General features: G+C 38.4%; 1 protein-coding gene across 1 annotated transcript; it reads left to right on the plus strand.

The window, feature by feature from the left end:
• The first annotated feature begins 6,412 nt into the window (after window positions 1-6,412).
• Window positions 6,413-11,170, plus strand: LOC144565476 (uncharacterized). Its single transcript, XM_078315243.1, has 4 exons — window positions 6,413-6,544; window positions 6,779-9,466; window positions 9,911-10,049; window positions 10,182-11,170. Exons 1-4 carry the CDS (start codon window positions 6,413-6,415, stop codon window positions 11,168-11,170), a joined length of 3,948 nt encoding a protein of 1,315 aa, XP_078171369.1.
• Window positions 11,171-24,133: the final 12,963 nt, after the last annotated feature.

Genomic DNA, 24,133 nt, shown 5'->3' on the forward strand with positions numbered 1-24,133 from the left:
ATCCAGCGCTCGGATCACCCGTGCATGAAAATTTCAGCTCTCAGAGCCACTGCTGAGCGGAGTTGGATCACATTTAATATTTAAATATTTGATCTCGGGTCTATTTCAGACCCACCTACAGTGACTCTAAAGACAGAAACTGAAATCATTTTTAATATTTAAATATTTTATTTTGGACCCACCTCGGATCCACCCGCAGTGACTCTAGAGTTGGAAATTTCCTGCTCCTAGAGATGCAGGACATTCAGTTCCGTTTATCTACCGTATTTAAAAAGACATATAAGAATAAATATTTTTTTTCATTATCATAACAAATATGAATATGAAAATGCCTCTACCCGATATGTATCGTATCCGTTAACACCCCTATTCAGTCATATAGTTGTTCATAATATTATTGTTTATATATGATTTTATGTTGCGTGAAATCAAATTAGTTCTGTTAATATTTTTACCCATAATAGTTTGAAACTTTTTCATAGTTATATACTTGGACGTACCGTCTGATTTAGAGCGGACGTATTATATTAAATCAGACGGTCTTATACTAGGATCGTCTAATTTAGTGTGAATTCTAACATAATAAGTGTAAATTACGTGATAAAAATTAGTGATTCGGATTTGAATACACGGAGCAATGGTACATCGAAAAAGAGAAAACAAAATGTCCTAATTAAATTTAACATGATGAAGAATTTATCTTTGATTTAGTGACAAAGACACACAACTTTCATGTGGGAGGTTATGAGTTCGAAACTCACTAAGTAGGAAAATTCTGTGTAATATACAAGAGTTTGAAAATATGTTAAGTGGTTTGATTCTCAATCTATAATTTCAGAAAAGAATTAATAGAGCAAAGCTAGGGTGCGATGTGCTCACCAAGAGAGTTTGGTGAGCACAACTCAAAAAGTATATTAAATCGGCTTCAAACGATGAATCCAAACCGTTGAAATCCATGTACTTCATGAGTGATACATGTACATGCAAAATTTTGAAAGTTTCGAATTTATTTGCTACAAAGTCAAGCAGTCAAAGAAACGATGAAAAAATGAATATATAAAATAATTTATAAAAAATTAATTTCTTTGATCGCTTAACCTTGTAGTAAAATAACTATATACATATATACACAGCACATAAACAAAGAAAAAAACAAGCTTTTTCTCATGGACTTGCTTACTAATATTTATTGAAAACTGTGAATTCTAGCAAAATATTTAGACCACCTCCAATTTGATATGTCTTGATCATATTAATTTGAGCAAATCTAGGGTGTGATGTGCTCACCAAGAGAGTTTGGTGAGCATAATTCCAAAAGTATATTAAATCGACTTCAAACGACGAATCTAAAATGTTGAAATCCATGTACTTCATGAGTGATGCATGTACATGCAAAATTTTGAAAGTTTCGAATTCATTTACTATAAGGTCAAGCGGTCAAATAAATTAATATTTTATAAGTTATTTTATATATTCATTTTCTCATCGTTTCTTTGACCGCTTGATCTTATACGTAGCAAATGAATTCGAAACTTTTAAAATTTTGCATGTACATGCATCACTCATGAAATACATGAATTTCAACAGTTTAAATTCATCGTTTGAAGCTAATTTAATATTGTATTTATCAAACTCTCTTGATGAGTACACACTCTAACTTTGCTCTACTTTATGCATCACACAATATGCTAGCAACCTAGGAGCTGAATAACACCACCATTGCCTACGGGTTTTTAATAATAAAAAAAAAGAATAACACCACCATATATAAATATCTTTGCATGATTGCATCTTCAAAGAAAGAGAAGAGTAGAATATTGGGGCTATTGGATTGTCTTTTAAATTCGTCGAATCTATCGTTGGCTACTTTTGATACTGTCCTATACCTGAGGTTTAAATATCTTTTGAATTTCATTGTTATTAATTTTAATGTATTTGTTCTTGACTAACGTGCAACCCTGCTAGATTTGTATTCAGAACTGACAATTGACTTCGTCATATATATACCGCTAAGCTACATTTTGATGAGCTGTTATGAATGGATATCGAGTAAGAGATCGAATGCTCTGTCCCTCTGGGAACAGAAAATTCCTTTTCCAGAGTCACTGTTAGTGGACCCCAAATTCAAAAATGAACAGTGATCGGCCCCCTTTAAGAGTGATAGGTCCCAATTACAGAGATAGAGGAGGCAGGATTTTCCTGCACCCCGGAGGACAGGTTATCTGCTCTCATCGAGTAAATAATATTAGTACTATTTGAACATTGTTTTGCTAATTCTATGTCGACACGCATATTGTATAATATTCATTTCACAAACTCATTTACTAATAAGACAATTTATTGGTTTCTAGTGTATATATATATATATATATATATATAGAGAGAGAGAGAGAGAGATGGGCTATGGTGCATTGCAATGCATGGAGGGGTTTGTGTATTACACCATAAATCTAAAATTCAAATGACCGATCCAAACCGTTCATCTTGTTCTCCATATTAATATGTGCTTGGAGACCAAATTTTTCATTTTTCTGAATTTTTTTTACTATTTATTAAGTATTTTACAAAATTGTTGATCCAACGGTGGCTTAACAAAACAGTAAAATCAGCAGCCACCGTTGGATCAACAATTTTGTAAAATACTTAATAAATAGTAAAAAAATTCAGAAAAATGTAAAATTTGGTCTCCAAGCACATATTAATATGGAGAACAAGATGAACGGTTTGGATCGGCCATTTAGATTTTGAATTTTAGATTTATGATCCAATGCACAAACCCCTCCATGCATTGCAATGCACCATAGCCCATCTCTCTCTCTCTCTCTCTATATATATATATATATGCACCCAAATGCACTCTATCTTTCAAATTTTTTTTCTTCATTTTCAAAGTCCGAATAGTCAATCCGAACCGTTAGATGCGATCTATATATTAAGATGTGCATATATAGACTAATGTGCATCCGAATGTATATAGGTTGAAATACATACGGTCCAAATTTGACTTTTTAAAATCCAAACGATCGATCCAAACCATTCATCTTGTTCTCCATATTAATATGTGCTTGGAGACCAAATTTTACATTTTTCTGAATTTTTTTTACTATTTATTAAGTATTTTACAAAATTGTTGATCCAATAGTGGCTGCTGATTTTACTGTTTTGTTAAGCTACTGTTGGATCAACAATTTTGTAAAATACTTAATAAATAGTAAAAAAAATTCAAAAAAAAATGTAAAATTTGGTCTCCAAGCACATATTAATATGGAGAACAAGATGAACGGTTCGGATCGACCGTTTAGATTTTGAAAAATTGAATTTGGACCGTATGTATTTCGGCCCATATACATTTGAATGCACATTAGTCACTATATATATATATATATATATATATATATATAGGATTTGGCTAATATGCTATGGGTAGCTAAGAGGCCTCCCGTGCTACAGCTCAATATTTGACTTTTCGAAATCTTAACGGTTGATCCGAACCGTTCATCTTGTTCTCCGTATTAATATGTGTTTGGAGACTAAATTTTACATTTTTTGGAAATTTTTTACTATTTTTTTAGATTTATTGAATATCGCTGTTTTTTATGGTCCAGATTTGTCTGAAAAATAGCGATTTTCAATAAATCTAAAAAAATAGTAAAAAATTTCCAAAAAATATAAAATTTGGTCTCCAAGCACATATTGATATGGAGAACAAGATGAACGGTTTGGATCGACCGTTAGGATTTCGAAAAGTCGAATATTGAGCCGTAGCACGGGAGGCCTCTTAGCTACCTGATATTGCTATATCCGACCTATTGTTTTGACCAATTTCGGTACCAAAACATGAATCTTGAGCCATTAAATAACATCTATTATAATGATTATGCGTAGAATTGGTACTGCTGTGCTTTCATTCTTATCTTGCAGGAAAATTGGTGAAATCAAGCAAATTACTGAAGTTAAGAGACCTTGATGCGACCCTCATCAGGATTGACGCGAGGCGCATCAACCACTCAGAGCCGCACCAGCAGGTCGCAGCACCACTGCATGCGAGGCGCATTCATCACACTCTGATGCGGGTCGCTTCAGTGGTGATGCGGGTCGCATCGCGAGCTTCCAGAGCAGACAGCAAAGGCCCAATAAGGGCCCAGAATTGAAGCAAATGTTTTGAAAAGTCTATAAATAGCCCGCCTCGGTCACCAGAGAGGGAGTTCCGAAATTTGAAGATTCAAAGCCTCAAGAATTGGAGTGTTGATCAAGAAAGAGAGAAAGGAGGGAAGATCCTTGCAAGATTGCTTCAATTGGTTCTATCATGATCCTATCTCTTCTCTCTTCTTTTATGATGTTGTTTGAGTAGATCCTTCTTTGTTTCTAGGGTTGATGTAGTCTAAAGTTTTGATTGTGTGTATTTCACTTGAATTTGAGTTGTTCTTGTGATCAATTGATTGTGTATATTTCTTTTAAAGCTTGATTGAGATTGTGTGATTGCATTTTGTTGACTATTGTTGAATGAATCTTTCATCTCTTCTAATATCTTGATCTAGATCTTTCTTGCAATTTAATCAAGCACTTGAGGTAGATTAGAAATCTGAAAAGATAGATCAATTGAACCGAAAGGTGAGATTTCCATTTATTGAGAGATAGTGGATACCTTTAGCAAACCGATCAATTGACTTAGATTGAATACAAATAAACGAGAGTTGAAAGTTGTAGATCTAAGAAGGTGAAATTGCAATTCCCTACTAGGTTACTGGTGCTAATAAACGAGAGTTGAGGCTCAGGAATCGTGGGTAGGGTCAGTAGAACCTTGCACAATCGAATAACTCAGAAATAGGTGAAATGCTGCATTCACTCGATGGCCATGCAAGTCGCATGGGAGACCATGCGGGTCGCATCACTAGGGTCGCATCAGAGATGATGCGAGTCGAGTGAAGGTCCAGAGAGGCAAAGCTGAGGATGAAATCTGAAATCCTGGAAGCATCCTTTTAAACTTGACTGAAACAAACATTTACTTTCTTTTGCAATCTTTTGTTATTGAATTGAGAAATTGAAACGAATTCAAACCAAACCTTTCACACTTCTAGTACTTAACTCGGATTTGTAGAAATTTAGAATCGAATTAAACCGTCCCTGAGGATCGATACCTTATTATGCTATACGGATAGGGTTGTGCACTTGCAACCTTAGACGAGAGTAGATTCAAGGTTTAAACTGGTACAACTTGTTGTACCTGAGACTTTGTAGCATACCTTTGTAAGCGAACAAGTTTTTGGCGCCGTTGCCGGGGACGGCTATCAATTCCTTTCTAGATTTTTGCTTTTCTTAGTTAATCTAGATTTTAATTTGTATCTTTTCTTTTTCTTTACTTCCTTATCACTAAAAACTGGCTTTCATTCCCCCTCCTGCAGGTAAATACAAGTTGACTTACCAACTGAGGAGCAGAGGACCGCTTTTTGACGACACTCCTCCTGACGACACTGTTCCTGCTCAGTTATCAGCTGACGCGACCAGCATCGAAGTTGACGCGACCCGAGTCACATCCGACGCGACCCGCATCACTTCTGAAGCGACTCGCGTCACAGAAACAATGTCAGAACATCCGAGCAGGGAGGAAAGGGATGCAGAAGCCAGAAACAGAGAAAGAGAAGATCTGACCGATCAGTCTGACGACGACATGGATGTCTTCATGCCAAGGACCTTGCGTGAGTTCAACGTACCAAGAGCCGGAGATGTCCGAGGCGCGATCAGACTACCAAGGATTCCCGGTCAACAACCGAACTTCAATCCGGGGGTAGTCAACATGGTGCAACAGAACACCTTCCATGGACTCGACCACGAAGACCCGCACTCCCATCTCCAAACATTCCTCGAGTGCATCACGACCATCAAAACTAACGGTGAGAATGCTGATTACACCAAGCTTGCTCTATTTCCTTTCACTCTCAGGGACAAGGCAAAGAAATGGTTAGGATCTTTACCTAGGGACTCAGTTCTGACTTGGAGGGAATTATCCAAACTGTTTCTGACCAGATTTTTCCCTCATAAACGAACTGCCAAGGTAAGACATGACCTGACCAGCTTTAGTCAAATTTTTGATGAACCCCTGAATGAGGCATGGGAAAGGTTTAGAGAACTGCAGTACTCTTGTCCACACCATGGTATACCGGACTGGCTCTTGATCCAAACGTTTTATGATGGCTTGAACGAGAGCACTCGTGCTTACGTCGACGCTGTTGCGGGAGGCGCGCTGATGTCAAGGGAGCCTTTAGAGGCTATGAACTTGATAGACAGCATGGCGCAGAACCAGCAGTGGTCCGGCCGTGACAACTCACGACGAAGAGGAGGCCAAGGTGGTAGCCAAGGAGGTGGCAAGTACGAGGTGGATCACATCACGGCTCTCACCGCCAAGATGGACGCCATGCAGAGAGCGATGGACAAGCTGAGCGTGAAGGCAGTCGAACAGCAGCCGCAAGCATGTGTCATGTGCGGTGATGAGAGACACGCTTACGAGCAATGTCCATTGGTGCAGGCTGGTGAGGAGATCGAGCAGGTCAACTCCATCAACAACGAACCTTCCTTCTTCCCAAAACCTCCCTTCAACCGATCCTATTCCAAGGATCCAATGGAACAACAAAATTGGAATAGGAATCAAAACAATCCTGCACCATTCCACAATCCTCCCAGACCACCCTTCAACAACCCTTCATCTAGCAACAACTGGAACAATTCTTCTGGAGGGAGCAACAACAGAAACTTCTACCAAAACGTTTCATTCCCCAATCAGAACAGCCGAGCATCTCAAGCTGGTCCTTCCAAACCTTATGTGCCTCCCTATGCGACCAACTTCACACACGAGCAAGGAAAAATGAACCAAATTATGTGGGAACAAATGCAGTCCATGTCGACTCAAATAGCCACTCAGAACAAATTGCTTGAGCAGTTGAGTCACATAGTCGCCTTGAGCCAACCCCAACCTGGGAAGCTACCTGCACAACCAGAACCAAACCCCAGAGGAGAGGCGAAGGCAATTACTTTGCGAAGTGGAACCCAGTACAAGGAACCAGTCAACCCAACAGAGCAAACTTCATCTGATGCGACCCGCATCCCAGTCGTGCGACCCGCATCCAGCTCTGAAGACCCTCCTGTTCATGAAGGAGCTAGTCGACCCGCAATGCCAAGTGAAGAGACTTTGGATGCGACCCGCATCCCAGACGCGCGACCCGCATCAGACAAGCCTGAGGCTCAGAACAAAGGAAAAGCCGAGAAGCCACCTCCGTACAGACCACCTGTACCCTTCCCTCGAAGATTGGCTGAGACCAAATTGAATGCACAGTTCGCTAACTTCGTTGAGGTTATCAAAGGATTGCACATCACAATTCCATTCACCGAAGCCCTAACCCAGATGCCCACTTACGCCAAGTTTTTGAAGGATATTCTATCCAACAAACGAAGCTTGGGGGGGGCCGAAACGGTGAAACTGACGGAGCAGTGCAGTGCCATTTTGAACAGCGAGCTTCCTCCCAAACTGGATGACCCAGGTAAGTTCTCTATTCCTTGCATTATAGGGAAAGCGACAATCAAGAGAGCTCTTTGTGATTTGGGAGCGAGTGTGAGCCTCATGCCTCGCACGATCTTTGAGAAATTGGGAGTGGGGGAGCTTAAACCAACTCGGATGTCACTTCAGCTGGCTGACTCCTCAGTAAGACTTCCACTTGGCATAATTGAAGATGTGCCAGTTCAGGTCGGCAAGTACTACGTGCCTGTTGACTTTGTAGTCATGGAAATGGAAGAGGATAAGGAAGTCCCGATCATTCTTGGACGACCTTTCCTTCGAACCGCAGGTGCAATCATTGACGTGTTCCAAGGAACACTGACCTTGAACTTTGGAGGAGAGAAGGTGCGATTCCAGATTGACCGAGCAATGAAGTACCCGTCCACCGCCGAGTCCTGTTTCCGCATCGATGCGACCGAAGAATGTCTAACGGACTTGGCAGAAGGATACTTCATTGAACAAATTCAGGAGGGAATGCAAGCACACGCTGATTTCTTGTCTGAGATACAAGTTGAAACTGCTCGATTGGGAGAGATGTTTGAAGCAGATGTGAAAACAGCTGAACTGAAAGAAGCAGGATGCGACCCGCAAGGACCTCAACGCGAGCCGCAGGGAGATGATGCGACCCGCATCAACACGCAGACAGAAGAAAAGGTCCCTGAGCTTAAGCCTCTTCCAGCCAATCTCATATATGAATTCTTAGGCTCAGATCGATCCTTTCCAGTCATTGTGAACGCAGAGTTGAACCCTGATCAGACCTCCAAACTCTTGGAGAAACTGAAGCTTCACAAAGGGGCAATCGGGTATTCCATCAATGATCTGAAGGGAATCAGTCCATCCATTTGCTCGCACAGAATTTTCCTCGAAGACGATCACAAACCCTCAATTGAACACCAGAGACGGCTCAACCCAAACCTTCGAGAGGTGGTGAAGAAAGAGATTTTCAAGCTTCTCGACGCAGGTATCATTTACCCAATTTCCGACAGCCAATGGGTGAGTCCTGTCCATGTGGTGCCGAAGAAAGGTGGTACAACAGTGGTGAGGAACGAGAAGAATGAGTTAATCCAAACACGTGTGGTGAACGGTTATCGCATGTGTATTGATTACAGAAAACTCAATGCTGCCACCCGCAAGGATCACTTTCCTTTGCCATTTGTTGATCAACTCTTGGAAAGGCTTGCAAATCATTCATATTTTTGTTATCTGGACGGATACTCCGGGTTCTTCCAGATACCCATTCACCCACAGGACCAAGAAAAGACCACTTTCACTTGTCCCTATGGTACGTACGCGTACCGTAGGATGCCTTTCGGTCTGTGCAATGCGCCTGCAACCTTCCAGAGAGCAATGATGGCCATCTTTTCTGATTTCATTGAGCACGAGGTGGAGATTTTCATGGACGACTTCTCCGTGTACGGTTCAAGTTTTGAGTCTTGTTTGACGAACCTTTGCAAGATTCTCCAGAGATGCGAGGAGGTCCATTTGATTTTAAACTGGGAGAAATGCCACTTCATGGTCCAAACTGGAGTTGTTCTGGGACATGTAGTGACCTCCAGGGGAATCGAGGTGGATAAGGCGAAGATAGAGGTGATCGAGAAACTGGAGATTCCAACAAATGTCAAGGGCATACGGAGCTTTCTCGGGCACGCAGGATTCTACCGTCGCTTCATCAAGGACTTTTCCAAAATCGCGAAACCTTTGACCAATCTACTCGTTAAGGATTCTGACTTTGTTTTCACGGACGATTGTGTCAAATCTTTCAGCAGATTGAAAGAAGCCCTTATCTCTGCGCCCATTTTGCAACCACCTGACTGGTCTCTCCCCTTCGAGATCATGTGTGATGCTAGTGATTACGCTGTCGGAGCAGTTCTAGGGCAGAGGAAAGACAAGAAGCCATGTGCGATTTACTATGCCAGCAAAGTGCTAGACCCAGCTCAGATGAATTACACGACCACCGAGAAAGAACTCCTGGCGATTGTCTTCGCTCTCGACAAGTTTCGGTCGTATTTGGTGGGATCCAAAATCATCGTCTACACAGATCATGCCGCACTCAGGTATTTGTTGAGCAAACAGGATGCTAAACCGCGCTTGATCAGGTGGATTCTTCTTCTGCAGGAATTTGATCTTGAAATCAGGGATAAGAAGGGCATCGAAAACACGGTGGCAGACCATCTCTCTAGACTTCGTTTGGATGGAGGAAGCTCTGCTCATCTACCAATCAGCGATTCTTTCCCCGACGAACAACTTTTGTCCATCTCTGCACTGAACACCATCAATGCGACCAGCATCCAGGGTCATGCGACCCGCACAAGCCTTCAATCAGACCCTTGGTATGCAGACATTGCCAACTTCTTAGCTTCTGAGATCACCCCTGCCACCATGACGTACCAGCAACGAAAGAAGCTCAAATCAGATTCAAGGCACTACTTTTGGGATGAGCCTTTTCTTTTTAAGGTAGGAATTGATGGTATACTCAGGCGTTGCGTACCAAATGAAGAGACGCGTTCTATCCTTGAGCACTGCCACTCGTCAGCATACGGAGGTCATGCTTCATTCTCCAAGACAGCTGCCAAGGTCCTGCAATCTGGTTTCTATTGGCCTACTCTTTTCAGAGACGCGCGGACTTTAGTTGCAGCTTGTGACAAGTGCCAAAGGACAGGGAACATTTCCAAACGCAACGAGATGCCTCTCAATTCCATCCTAGAGGTAGAGCTCTTCGACGTATGGGGGATTGATTTCATGGGACCGTTTCCACCATCTCACGGTTATGAGTACATTTTGGTTGCAGTGGATTACGTGTCCAAGTGGATCGAAGCAATTCCATGTCGACATGCTGACTCAAATGCAGTGAAACGCATGTTCACCGACATCATTTTTCCACGCTTTGGAGTTCCACGCGCTGTGATCAGTGATGGTGGCAAGCATTTCGTCAACCGCCAATTCGACAAACTCCTGAGTCGACACGGGGTGACACACAAGGTCACCACCTCATATCACCCCCAGTCCAACGGTCAAGCTGAAATCTCCAACAGGGAAATCAAGTCTATTCTGGAGAAGACCGTAGCAAGGACACGGAAAGATTGGTCTCTGAAGCTGAGCGATGCATTGTGGGCATACCGAACTGCTTTCAAAACACCGATTGGGATGAGCCCTTTCAAGTTGGTGTACGGCAAGCCATGTCATCTTCCTGTGGAAATTGAACACAAAGCGTTCTGGGCTACAAAGGCCATCAACATGGACATGCTGGAGGCTGGAGAGAAGCGCATTCTTGACTTACATGAGTTAGATGAGATACGCTTACACTCTTACGAGAATGCGAGGATCTATAAGGAAAAGACGAAGCTTCTCCATGACAAGCATATCACTCCTCGCAAATTCCAGGAAGGCGATCTTGTTCTTCTTTTTAACTCTCGTTTGCGACTCTTTCCAGGGAAATTGAAGTCTAGATGGTCTGGTCCGTTTGAGGTTAAAAAGGTGTACCAATTTGGTGCAGTTGAGATCGGAAATGACGCGTGTGGAACCTTCAAAGTCAATGGACAACGTCTCAAGCACTACGTTGCGAGTCACCCTCGTCCGGGACGATTTGTTCATGATCTCTCTGATCCTATCTCAACCGAAACCTAGCGGACGACGGTCAGGCTCGAGACCTAAAACAAGCGCTCTTGGGAGGCAGCCCAAACATTCTTTTTACTGTTTTCATAACTTTTATTTCTTTTGCATGTTTGTTTTTAGTTATTCTGCATTTAGGCTGCTTATGTTGTTTAGTTTTCATGAGTCCTGCGACCCGCATAGGTGTCAGTGCGACCCGCATCCACCATGCTGCGACCCGCATGACTCATGATGCGACTCGCATCGAACCACCGACAGAATTAATGAGGGTCGTACCCCAACCATCGCGACTTCTCCTTCTTACCTTTCCCCCTCTTCTTTCTTCCTTCACTGTACCGAGAGAGAGCAAGAGACCGAGCGAAAGAGAAAGAGACCGAGCGAAAGAGAGAGCGATCGAGAGAGAGAACGAGAGAAAGAGCAGCGAGAGGGAGAGAAAGAGATCGAGAGAGAGATCGGGACAGAGAGAGAGGTCGGGAGAGAAAGAGAGAACGAGAGAGAGAGAAGAGGTGCTCGCCCTTCCGCCATTGCTGCGCCCCGAGTTCCCCCAGTGCGACCCGCATCCAGGTCGAAGCGACCCGCTTCCACCCAACGCGACCCGCTTCCACCCAACGCGACCCGCTTCAACCCTTAAGCGACCCGCATCATGGATGATCCAGAACAAGCTATGTGCAGAGAGCTCCGATCCAAGCGAAACCACGAGCGGCATCAAGCAGAGCTCCGCCGTCAGAGGGACCTTCGACTCCAGCAGGGGATACCAGACCCCACTCCTTCTCCTTCTGAATCTTCGGAGTCGGTTGACTGGTCTCAGCAAGGCTCGGGTTCGTCTGGTAATACGGGTAACCCTTCTCACTCTTCTTCTCCTCATTCTTCCTATCACCCTTCTCCCTCTTCTCATTATGCAGCAGGGACACCTGTTGACTATGTCTCCGAGGATTCTGATGCCATCTCTGCTCAGACCACTCCTCGTGCTGAGCACTACCCTGACCCTCCCTTCTCTTTCACGGGTCGGGGTATGTTTGAGCGGTTCGAGCTCTTGCAGCAGCGCAAGTTCGCGAACACGCGCCGTCCCGATTTTGACGCACTCCGCGCTTTCGGAGTTTCTGACGATTTCCGCCGCCTTACTGAGCGAGTAGGGTTCCTGCCGGCATTCTGGGAGATTGAGCGACCATGCTTCGACGAGCTTACACTTGAGTTCCTCTCCTCGCTCAAGCTCAGGTATGATAACTCTGACCAGCCCTACATCAAATTTCAGATGCGCAGTGAGGTTCGGCGCGTGCGTGTCTCCAGGCTCCGCGAGTGGTTTGGGTTTGCCCCGAACCCCACCACTGACTCTCTCGACTTTCGCGTGGGCTTTGACAAAGATCACTTCTGGCGCCTGATTACTGGTATGCAGACAGCCACGAGCAACCAGTACAGAGGACTCGCCATCCCACACCCTGTTCTTCGCTGTATTCAGCGTGCCCTAGCCAACACCATCTTCGCACGAGGCGAGACGGTGGCTAGGGCCAATGAGGAGGATCTCCAGTTGCTGGACCACATGCTACGACGCGATGTGGAGTTAGAGCGGCCCGATCTGATGCTCTTCATGGTTCGACACTGGGTCGATATCCAGCAGAACAAGAAGGTAGGAGGTTCCATCCACATTGGAGCCTACGTCACTCTCATCGCTGACAGGTTAGGTGTCTCGACCGCGGGTTTTACCCAGTCTAGAGGTCGGATTGACATGGATGCCGTAGCCTACCAGTCAGCGACCTTTATCAAGATCGTGCGCGGGCCAGCCGGTCACAGTGACCATTACTTTTGGCGCCTGCAGCATGGTGCTCAGTTTCAGCTGCCTCTTCGAGCACCGATCTCTTTTGAGGATGAGAGTACCTGGCTTTTCACTGGACCTCAGCCTGAGAGAGTCCCATCTCCACCTCCTCATACCTCATTCCATACATCATCTCCACTCGAGCGAGCTTCTTCTCCTATTGCTCCATTTCATCCTTCTTCTCCTATTGCTCCATTTCATCCTTCTTCATCCCCTATAGCTTCATTTCCTTCTTCTTATCCCTCCGAGGATGTTGTCATGACTGATGTCCCCAGCTCGTCTCACCAGCCCCCCACCTCTACTCCTACAGCTGTCCCCTCTCACCAGGCTCACGCCTCTACTTCTACAGCTGTTCCATCTCACCCATCTGACCCTACCATCGGAGACCTGTATCGCATTATCATGGACATGCAGGCTACTCAGATCTCTATCCGTACCACTCAGCAGGAGATCCAGTCCACTCTGATTGACCAGGGTGACACTCTTAGCAGCATCCAGATGAATTTATCAGCTCATGATACACGACTCGAGAGGCTTGAGATTCACATGGAGGACTGGCGTTTTTATGAGGACCATGGATATTGGCCAGATCATCCTCCTCCTCACCATTGATCAGGTTCGCTTTCTTTACTCCCCTCTTTACTTTATCTTTCAGTCTTGAAGCATTGAGGACAATGCTCAGACTAAGCTTGGGGGGGGGGGGGTACACTACACCTTTATCTTTTTCGTTTTTAGACCATGTTTACCCTTTTAGATCATGTTTACTTTTCTTGCATGACTTGTTTGATTCGGGAATTTTGTGAACTATTGTGGTAATAACTAGTCTGATCTTGAATTGCTTATGTCTAACCCCATGGTTGACCACTTAACCGACTTGAATGAGATAGTTTTGTGAAATTGAAAAGATGAGATCTTAAATTTTATCGAGAAACGTTTGAAATCTGAATTATGCCTTTTAAAACAAGAAAACGGGATTTAAAAATAATAAAGAAAGATTGGGATACTCATTGGTATGAATGAATACCAGTGTTTGTGTGTATTCATGGTATATGCAATATAAAAAAAGAAAAAAAGAAAAAAAAAAGAAAAAAAGATGGAGAATATAAGAGTACTGGCAATAAGTCCTTCGGGGCGCCTTTGAGCTCGTCTCCCAATTTAAACATAAAAAAAAGAGTACTGACACAATCCATTCGGATGCCTTTGAGCTCGATAGAAATAATATACTTTTGCATATATCAACACACTTCGTCCGCAACTTTCTGACTCTAGCTTGCTCCAAGCTTGGGGGAACTTGATCCGTACACCACAAACTAGGGTATAACTTCAGTTTAAGAATGAATATTGATAAATCTGAGTTCTAAGTCTTTCTAATTAACAAAACATCTTGGAAAAAGAAGTTAAGTGGACGATTTGTGGAGTGAATCAAAGTAGTTCGAGGAAAGCCTAACTTGTTATCAAAATGACTCACGAAATTCCTGATAATAACAACTTATGTCGATTCTTGCATTTAGAACCAATCTGGTACCAAAGAATGCTCCTTGCTTGAGGACAAGCAAAAGGTCAGCTTGGGGGAATTTGATATTGCTATATCCGACCTATTATTTTGACCAATTTCGGTACCAAAACATGAATCTTGAGCCATTAAATAACATCTATTATAATGATTATGCGTAGAATTGGTACTGCTGTGCTTTCATTCTTATCTTGCAGGAAAATTGGTGAAATCAAGCAAATTACTGAAGTTAAGAGACCTTGATGCGACCCTCATCAGGATTGACGCGAGACGCATCAACCACTCAGAGCCGCACCAGCAGGTCGCAGCACCACTGCATGCGAGGCGCATTCATCACACTCTGATGCGGGTCGCTTCAGTGGTGATGCGGGTCGCATCGCGAGCTTCCAGAGCAGACAGCAAAGGCCCAATAAGGGCCCAGAATTGAAGCAAATGTTTTGAAAAGTCTATAAATAGCCCGCCTCGGTCACCAGAGAGGGAGTTCCAAAATTTGAAGATTCAAAGCCTCAAGAATTGGAGTGTTGATCAAGAAAGAGAGAAAGGAGGGAAGATCCTTGCAAGATTGCTTCAATTGGTTCTATCATGATCCTATCTCTTCTCTCTTCTTTTATGATGTTGTTTGAGTAGATCCTTCTTTGTTTCTAGGGTTGATGTAGTCTAAAGTTTTGATTGTGTGTATTTCACTTGAATTTGAGTTGTTCTTGTGATCAATTGATTGTGTATATTTCTTTTAAAGCTTGATTGAGATTGTGTGATTGCATTTTGTTGACTATTGTTGAATGAATCTTTCATCTCTTCTAATATCTTGATCTAGATCTTTCTTGCAATTTAATCAAGCACTTAAGGTAGATTAGAAATCTGAAAAGATAGATCAATTGAACCGAAAGGTGAGATTTCCATTTATTGAGAGATAGTGGATACCTTTAGCAAACCGATCAATTGACTTAGATTGAATACAAATAAACGAGAGTTGAAAGTTGTAGATCTAAGAAGGTGAAATTGCAATTCCCTACTAGGTTACTGGTGCTAATAAACGAGAGTTGAGGCTCAGGAATCGTGGGTAGGGTCAGTAGAACCTTGCACAATCGAATAACTCAGAAACAGGTGAAATGCTGCATTCACTCGATGGCCATGCGAGTCGCATGGGAGACCATGCGGGTCGCATCACTAGGGTCGCATCAGAGATGATGCGAGTCGAGTGAAGGTCCAGAGAGGCAAAGCTGAGGATGAAATCTGAAACCCTGGAAGCATCCTTTTAAACTTGACTGAAACAAACATTTACTTTTTTTTGCAATCTTTTGTTATTGAATTGAGAAATTGAAACAAATTCAAACCAAACCTTTCACACTTCTAGTACTTAACTCGGATTTGTAGAAATTTAGAATCGAATTAAACCGTCCCTGAGGATCGATACCTTATTATGCTATACGGATAGGGTTGTGCACTTGCAACCTTAGACGAGAGTAGATTCAAGGTTTAAACTGGTACAACTTGTTGTACCTGAGACTTTGTAGCATACCTTTGTAAGCGAACACTACCCATAGCACCGTAGCCAAGTCCTATATATATATATATATATATATATATATATATATATATATATATATATATAGAGAGAGAGAGAGAGAGAGAGATAGGCTAATTTGCTTTCGGTAGTATATGGGCCGAAATACACACGGTCCAAATTTGAAATTTCAAAATTCAAAAAGTTGATATGAACCGTTCATCTAGTTCTCCATATTAATATGTACTTGGAGACCAAATTTTACATTTTTCTGAATTTTTTACTATTTATTAAGCAACTTGGAAAATTGCTGATCCAACGGTGGCTTAACAAAACAGTAAAACTGTTGGATTAGCGATTTTCAAAAAGGCTTAATAAATAGTAAAAAAATTCAAAAAAAATGTAAAATTTGGTCTCCAAGCACATATTAATATGGAGAATAAGATGAACGGTTCAGATCTACTTTTTGAATTTTGAAATTTCAAATTTGAACCGTGTGTATTTCGGCCCATATGCTACCGAAAGCACATTAGCCTATATATATATATATATATATATATATATATACATGAGTAGAACTAGGGTGTTCTTAAGCTCACTAAAGTGTTTGGTGAGCTTAACTCCAAAATACATCAAATTAGTTTCAAATGATGAATCTGAATCGTTGGAACCCGTCTACCTTACGAGTGATGCATCTACATGTGAAAATTTTAAACATTCGAATTAATTTAGCATAAAGTCAATCGGTCAAAATTAGAAGGTTAATAAATTAAATTTAGTGCATTCATTTTTTGAACGTTTTTTGACCGCTTGACTTTATACTAAATTAATTCGAATGTTTAAAATTTTCACATGTAGACGCATCACTCATAAGGTAGTCGGATTTCAACGGTTCAGATTCATCATTTGAAACCGATTTGATAGGTTTTGAAGTTAAGCTCATCAAACATTTTGGTGAGCTTCAGAACACCTTAGTTCTACTCTCTCTCTCTTTATATATATATATATATATATATATATATATATATATATATATATATAGAGTAAAGCTAGGGTGTGATGTGCTCATCAAGAGAGTTTGGTGAGCACAACTCCAAAAGTATATCATATTAAATGTACAGTACGCTGGTCGCTGATGAGTGCAATAGACCGAAATAAAGTGTAAAGATTTAATTTAAAGAAGGGGGAATTTCATGTATATCCCTCAAAAGTTTCAATATTACGTATTTATCCCTCTAAAATATATAATTACATATTTATCCTTAAAAATTATACAAACTAACATATTTATCCAATCCATTATATTTAACATTAATTTTCTATGTATTCCCATTTTACCCTTCTAAGACCAGCTCATGGGTGTTGAGTTGTGAATAAGAAAAGTAAATACAAAGGAAGAAAATTTAAATTGATAGAAAAAGGAAAAATTGGATGTTATACTCTCCTTCATCTTCACAGTGCGCACCTGTAAACCCCTCCTTCATTCTGAGAGCAACTGGTTTCTGGTACCAGTTTGTTGTACCGATTCTCTTGTGCTTTCCTCGTATCAGTACTGAACCATACCGTACCAGTACCAGTCATTACAATGTCTTCGGGAAGAGAAATCCAAGAGAACAGGCGGGAGATTATAGCGTGTTTGGACAGGAGGCGGGAGGTTTTGGCTCTGCCAAAACTCAACAGATTAAAGAGAGAGAGGAAGAAGGGTACAATGGTCATTACAATATTAATTAATATTGTAAAATAGATTTTAATGATTAAAAAATATTATTTAATTATATTTGGAGATATTTGATATATAATAGAGTTAGATTGGACAAATATGTGAGTTTGTATAATTTTTAAGGATAAATATGTAATTATAGATTTTAGAGGGATAAATACGTAATATTGAAACTTTTGAGGGATATACATGAAATTCCCCCTTTAAAGAAAGTTGGCATTTTTCCAAAAGCGCATCCCGTGCATTGTTCCGATTCTGCAAAGGCAAAGAAACAAATGACAAAAAGTGCTTTACGTACTGTCCAACTTGACTGCAATCCTCAGTGTACATCTCCAACTTTCCGCTAACGGGAGACTGTCTAATTAAGAAGATTCAATGCACCTCGGAAAAAAGTGCTGCACGGACTCTCCAACTTCCGAGGCTTTTATTAATATAAAAAATAAAAATTTCTAATTTTTTTTTCTTTCTATGTTTTTTTCTTTCTGTCTTCATTTTTAAAAGTATTAATAAATTAAAATTAAAATTATAAAAGTTAAAATAAAACCGTTAGATGTGATATATGTAATTTTATATATGTGTTTCTAAAAAATATATTACATTTTGATTTTATGTGAATCAATAAGTTGAAAAATCAATGTCTAGATATTATCTATCTGAGTACGTTTTTACAAGCTCTTGATGACAACTAAAACAAAATTGAACTATCATAATTTTTAACACGTATAGATAAAATGATGTAGATCATATTCAACGATTTTATTTTTAACACATGTATAGATAAAATGATGTAGATCATATTCAACGGTTTTATTTTAAGTTTTAAGTTTTAAATTTTGAGTTATTGAAGTTCTTAAAAATGGAGGCATGATAGAGGCACAAAAAATAGAGGCATTTGAATCCTGTATTAAATCCACGGTTTCGGGCCAACTTTTCGCAAATTAAATCTATGGTTTCATAAAGCCGCAAATTAAATTTGTTGTTTTAGGCTAAAAACATAAATTTAATTTGCGATTTTTTTTTTTTGATTTTTTTTAATTAAATAGAAAATATTATAATTTATTTATTTTTGTATTAAAAAAATAAAAATATTGTATATATTTATTTGAAAATAGATGGAATACTATATAATATGATTTATTAGAAAGACTGCCATAAATAACCTAAATCAACATTTTTCAGGTCGGATTTTTTGCGGATGTAAGAAAAATTAAAATATTTCTTTGTGTGCTATTGAAAAAAATAAAAATGTTTTAAATCTGAGTTATTGATCCCGGTTCAAAAATCACTTATATGTAAATACATAAAATATTTGAATTATTCTATTTCGAAAAAACAAAAAAAAATTGTCAAAAAAAGTTTTTAAGAGATTTTTTTATCATAGAATTGTCAGAATTTCTTTTTGTTTTTCGGAAATAGAAGGATCACAATATTTTCTATATTTACATAAAAATGACTTTTGAACCGGGATCAATAACTTAGATTCAAAACATTTTTTTTAATAACACACAAAGAAATATTTTAATTTTTCTTACAGATGCAAAAAATTCAGCCTGAAAAATGTTGATCCAAATTATTTGTTACAGTCTTTCTAATAAATCGAATCATATAGTATTCCATCTATTTAGAAAAAAAATACAATATTTCTAATATAAATAAATTATAACATTTCTGTTTAATTACAAAAAATAATATAAAACCTTAGCAGTTTTGAAATTTCAAAACTTCAAATCCTAAAATTATTTTGCAATTTTAGACTGAATTTCTGTAAAAAAATATACTACAGTTTGGACATATTTTCAAATTTCTCATAATAAGATGTAGATTTTGAAATTTGATATATTTCTTTTATATTAATAAAAAAATCGGGTCCAACTTGGCTGCAATCATCAGAGTACATCTCTGATCCCTGAACTCGGTACCAACTTGATCTTTAATTTGATAGATGTGACAATAAAAGAGAATAAAGTTTATTTTTATCTGATCATCTTATTTTGTTATTTATGCAAGATAATATATTTATAGGTTGAAGTTGGTAAGTATGTTAAGTGAATGATACTTACTAATCTACTGATAAAAAAATTACAAAATGAAAATCCTTGAAAAAAAATATGTGGGTTGCTAACAATCGTCCGGAGATTCCCAGTGATTGACATGGTGCTAGTTTGAATATAGATACACACAGTTAGATTTTCAAATTATAAAGATCAAATATATTATTATAATTACATTATTTGTTAAATTAATAATAATTTGACACCAATATAGTCTCTAAATACAAGTATAAATTAAGATTATATTTTTAGGTTAAATTATATTTCTTGATTTTATGCTAGAGGTCGAGACCAAACATGTCCATTTTGTACTGAACATGAAACAATTTATCACCTCTTTCTTAAACACTCACTTACCTAACATATTTGGTTTAATTTAGAAAAAAGCAAGGTTCTAAATAGCTAGCTATAGCGCCGCTATAGCGGTTTTGGACCCAGAAAGCTAAGCTACGGGCTAAAACTGCGCTAATCAAGCTACGACCGCTATAGCGGTAATAGCGGTCCGCTATAGCGCGTAGCGGCAATAGCGGTAATAGCGGTCCGCTATGCTACATGGGTTATGATTTTGCAATTTTAATGGGCCTTAATATCTAGATTGGTTTTTTTTTTTACTTTAGTAAGCTATATCAATACAATGGAACATGTGCGGGCTATACCGCTATATCAATTAAATTTTGTATCATGCATTAATATATGGTAGTGGTATATTTTGAATATAAAATATATCGATAGTTTTTGAATTATGGATATTTCGAATGACAATTTGAACTTTGTATTGGTTTAATATGAATAATATTAGAACTTCTTAATTAATTTGATATTTTTTTTCTTGATGAGACATTTTTACTAGGCAAAGCCTTCTATGGACATAAGGACCTATTTGTAAAATGAACATATTTTTATTTTTAAAGTTCAAACAGTCGATCCGAACCGTTCATCTTGTTCTCCATATTAATATGTGCTTGGAGACCAAATTTTACATTTTTCTGATTTTTTTTACTATTTATTAAGATGGGTACAAAATTCAATGGTCTGAATTTGATAATTTTTATACCCATCTTAATAAATAGTAAATAAATTCAGAAAAATGTAAAATTTGGTCTCCAAAGATATATTAATATGGAGAACAAGATGAACGGTTCGGATCGGCTGTTTGAACTTTGAAAATAAAAATATATTCATTTTACAAATAGGCCCTTATGTCCATAGAAGCATCACTCTTTTTACTATTAGTAGAAATATAAAATATAATTTTTGAAATAAAAAAACGCTATTTATAATAGCTTTCGCTATAGCTCCGCTATTCGCTAAAGTTTTTTTTTTTGGTCTCCCCGCTACACCGCTATAAACGCTATTTAGAAGCTTGGAAAAAAGTAAACAAATTATACACTTATAAAAATAATGTGAAGACAGTCGCATATGCTACACAATTACCACATCATGAACAAACTGGGCTCTTGAGAGTTTTCAATGCTATTTGTTGGATTGTCTGAAAACATAGAAATGAAATATGTTTTAATAATTGTACTATAAATTAAAACAGTTATAATAGTTTGTAATGCTAATCAAAATTTTATACTCTAATGGTCAGGTAACATGAGCAATAATAAGGCCAAGATTGCAGCTGAGGGGTGGCTTTCAATTATAGAAGATGCAATTTCATTTAAACAGTACATGCCTGTCACTTAATTAGGAGATGGTGGTGTACCAGTCACCTGTGATACCTTAGAGCATCTCCAATCCAGCAATTATAAATTTTTTAAAAATTAAGCAATCTACTCTTACATTGGTGCAATCAATCAAACAATTGAGAATTAAACATTTGACCAATAAGAATTAAACATTTGGCCAACTCATCTTTAGAAAATGATTTCTTATTAAGCAATTATTTCCAACAATTGCTAAATAAGCAATAGCCATACAACCCAGCAATTACAAAAACAATTGACACATCAGCATAAGCAACTTTTTTTGTTTTTGTTTTTTGTAGTAATCCTCATTCTTTGTTATGTAGCTTAGTATTAAAAAACTTAGATTACTTTTGGAGTTTAGATGTGACTAGAACTTAAGTTCTTAATTTGTTCTCACTAATATCTTTTTGTTGATGATGACAACAGTACTAGTAACTGCTCAGTCCAGAGGTGATAACTTTGGCGAACTGACTTTTATAATTATCTGATTTCAGTAAAATGAGACGGACAATAAGTTTAAAAAAAAACATATTTCTTGATTTTGACTATGTGATATATATCAACAATAAATCTCAAATATTATGAAATTGACGGCATTTTGATTTTTGACAAATTAAATTAAAAATAAATATTTCACAATCGCACTTCTCAAAATTTAGTCCGACAGGCTATATTATGATCCAAACGAAAAGCAAACAATTTTAATTGCGAAATATCATATATGAAAAAACATGTTATTGTTACTAGGGGTGAAAACGGATTGGATACGGATTAGATATTAAATGGATACGGATAATATATTGGATATCTGTAGATATATACATAAATATTTTTATAATATATATATATATATATTAAACTATATGATATATATAACTATTCGGATATAGATAATTAAAATTTAAAATAATATCCATACCACTATCTGCACAAATATTCATATATCAGATATTTGTATCTAATTTTTAAATACGGATCCGGATCATATAATATCCAATCCGTTTTCACCCTAATTGAATCTACCATATAATGTACATAATTCTGACATTGGAGCGTATATTAAAATGGGTACACATGATGGGAGGGACGAACCTTTTCCATAAGTTTAATGAATCAAAGATCCAGCAACACGCCATGGAGACTGTCTGTCTAATTAAGATTCATTGCACCTATGAATCCCACTTGAAGTTCTTTAATTAAATTATACTATCTTTTGTTCTGGTAGGGAAAGTCTCAAAGTCCTCATGCTTTATTTTATTACGACTTTTCATGTATATCCATAATTGGTGCAACTCTCTCACCAAAACCGAGTCTAAAAGTAGTAACGATTAATGACTAACAAATTAGAACTACGTCTGCTGATGTTATCTTAATTCTGTTTATTTTAGTTTGAATTACCTCATTTTTGTACTGTTTTGATGCCAGCCTTGGAATCTAACGAGGGCATGCATTTATGCGTTTTTGGTTTGCTTAGGCTATTTTGGAATATGTATTTATTTAATAGTACCGTTTTTTTTTTTGGTGTTGTTGTTGTGTCGGTGATATATGTATCTATTTAATATTAATTAAGGTTCTATATAGCGATTATAGCACTATAGTTTTTAAAGTCTGAAAAAGCTATAGTCCAATTATGACTAGCTATTTAGAATCATTATAAAAGAAAAACGATTAATAGCGTTATAGCTTTTAAGGTCCGAAAAAACTATAGTGCAAAACTATTGTGTAGCTATAGCTAGCTATTTAGAACCCTGATATTAATAATATTAAATAAATAATTACCATCTGAATTTCAATGCTACGACTTTGATTCTATATAGAGAGTCCACTAAGTTATAAATCAATTCGTATTTTTTTTGTGTGTTTTGTGTGAGTTCTGAATAGGGTTCGTAGTTCAATCGTGACTCGCAATTGATTTGCTCGTTACTAGACCGAGTTGGGGCCTAGCTCGTTTGCCACTAGCTTGGTTCAGAATTAACGAGTTCAAGCTGGGGTCTAGCTCGCTCGCCAGTTCGAGAGCTAGTTCAGTTAGGCATCAATTTATGAATTTGTGTGCATTTTATACTGTCCAGTTCGGTTAGTCCAGCTCAGTCCAAAAACTTTGTAAAATTTATTTTCTTCTTATAACAAGGTCTAACCGGACCCAAGGAGCTAGCTCGTAACAATTTCAAGATGAAATTTCAACTTGAACATCTAAAGTTAGCTTGCTTGTGACTTGAATGAGCCAGCTTACATATATGATATTATTGGAATACATACAATGAATGAGTAATTTTAAAAAAAATAGATTTGTGAAGTAGAGTGCCTTGGATTATTTTGGACTGGCCTTGTTTTTTATGTATCTATCTTGCAATATATATGGTCATGGAGTTAAAAAGAAAAACAACAAGGTGCAATGTTGAATACAGTGTTTTAAAATGCGATTTTGTTTATGCATGTGGAAGGCCACTGCATACTACATATGCAGTATGCGAACGCATATGCGGGTTTTAAAATAAAAATTCACGTATATATATATATATATATATATATATATATATATATATATATATATAGAGTTAGACTGGGGTGCTATGGATAGCATAGTGACCTCCCGTGCTACGGCTCAATATTCAAGTTTTCAAAATCCAAACGGTCGATCCGAACCGTTCATCTTATTCTCCATATTAATATCTGCTTGGAGACCAAATTT

This window comes from Carex rostrata, chromosome 14 (genome assembly GCF_964058835.1).
Source record: "Carex rostrata chromosome 14, lpCarRost1.2, whole genome shotgun sequence".
NCBI classification, from domain to species: Eukaryota; Viridiplantae; Streptophyta; class Magnoliopsida; order Poales; family Cyperaceae; genus Carex; species Carex rostrata.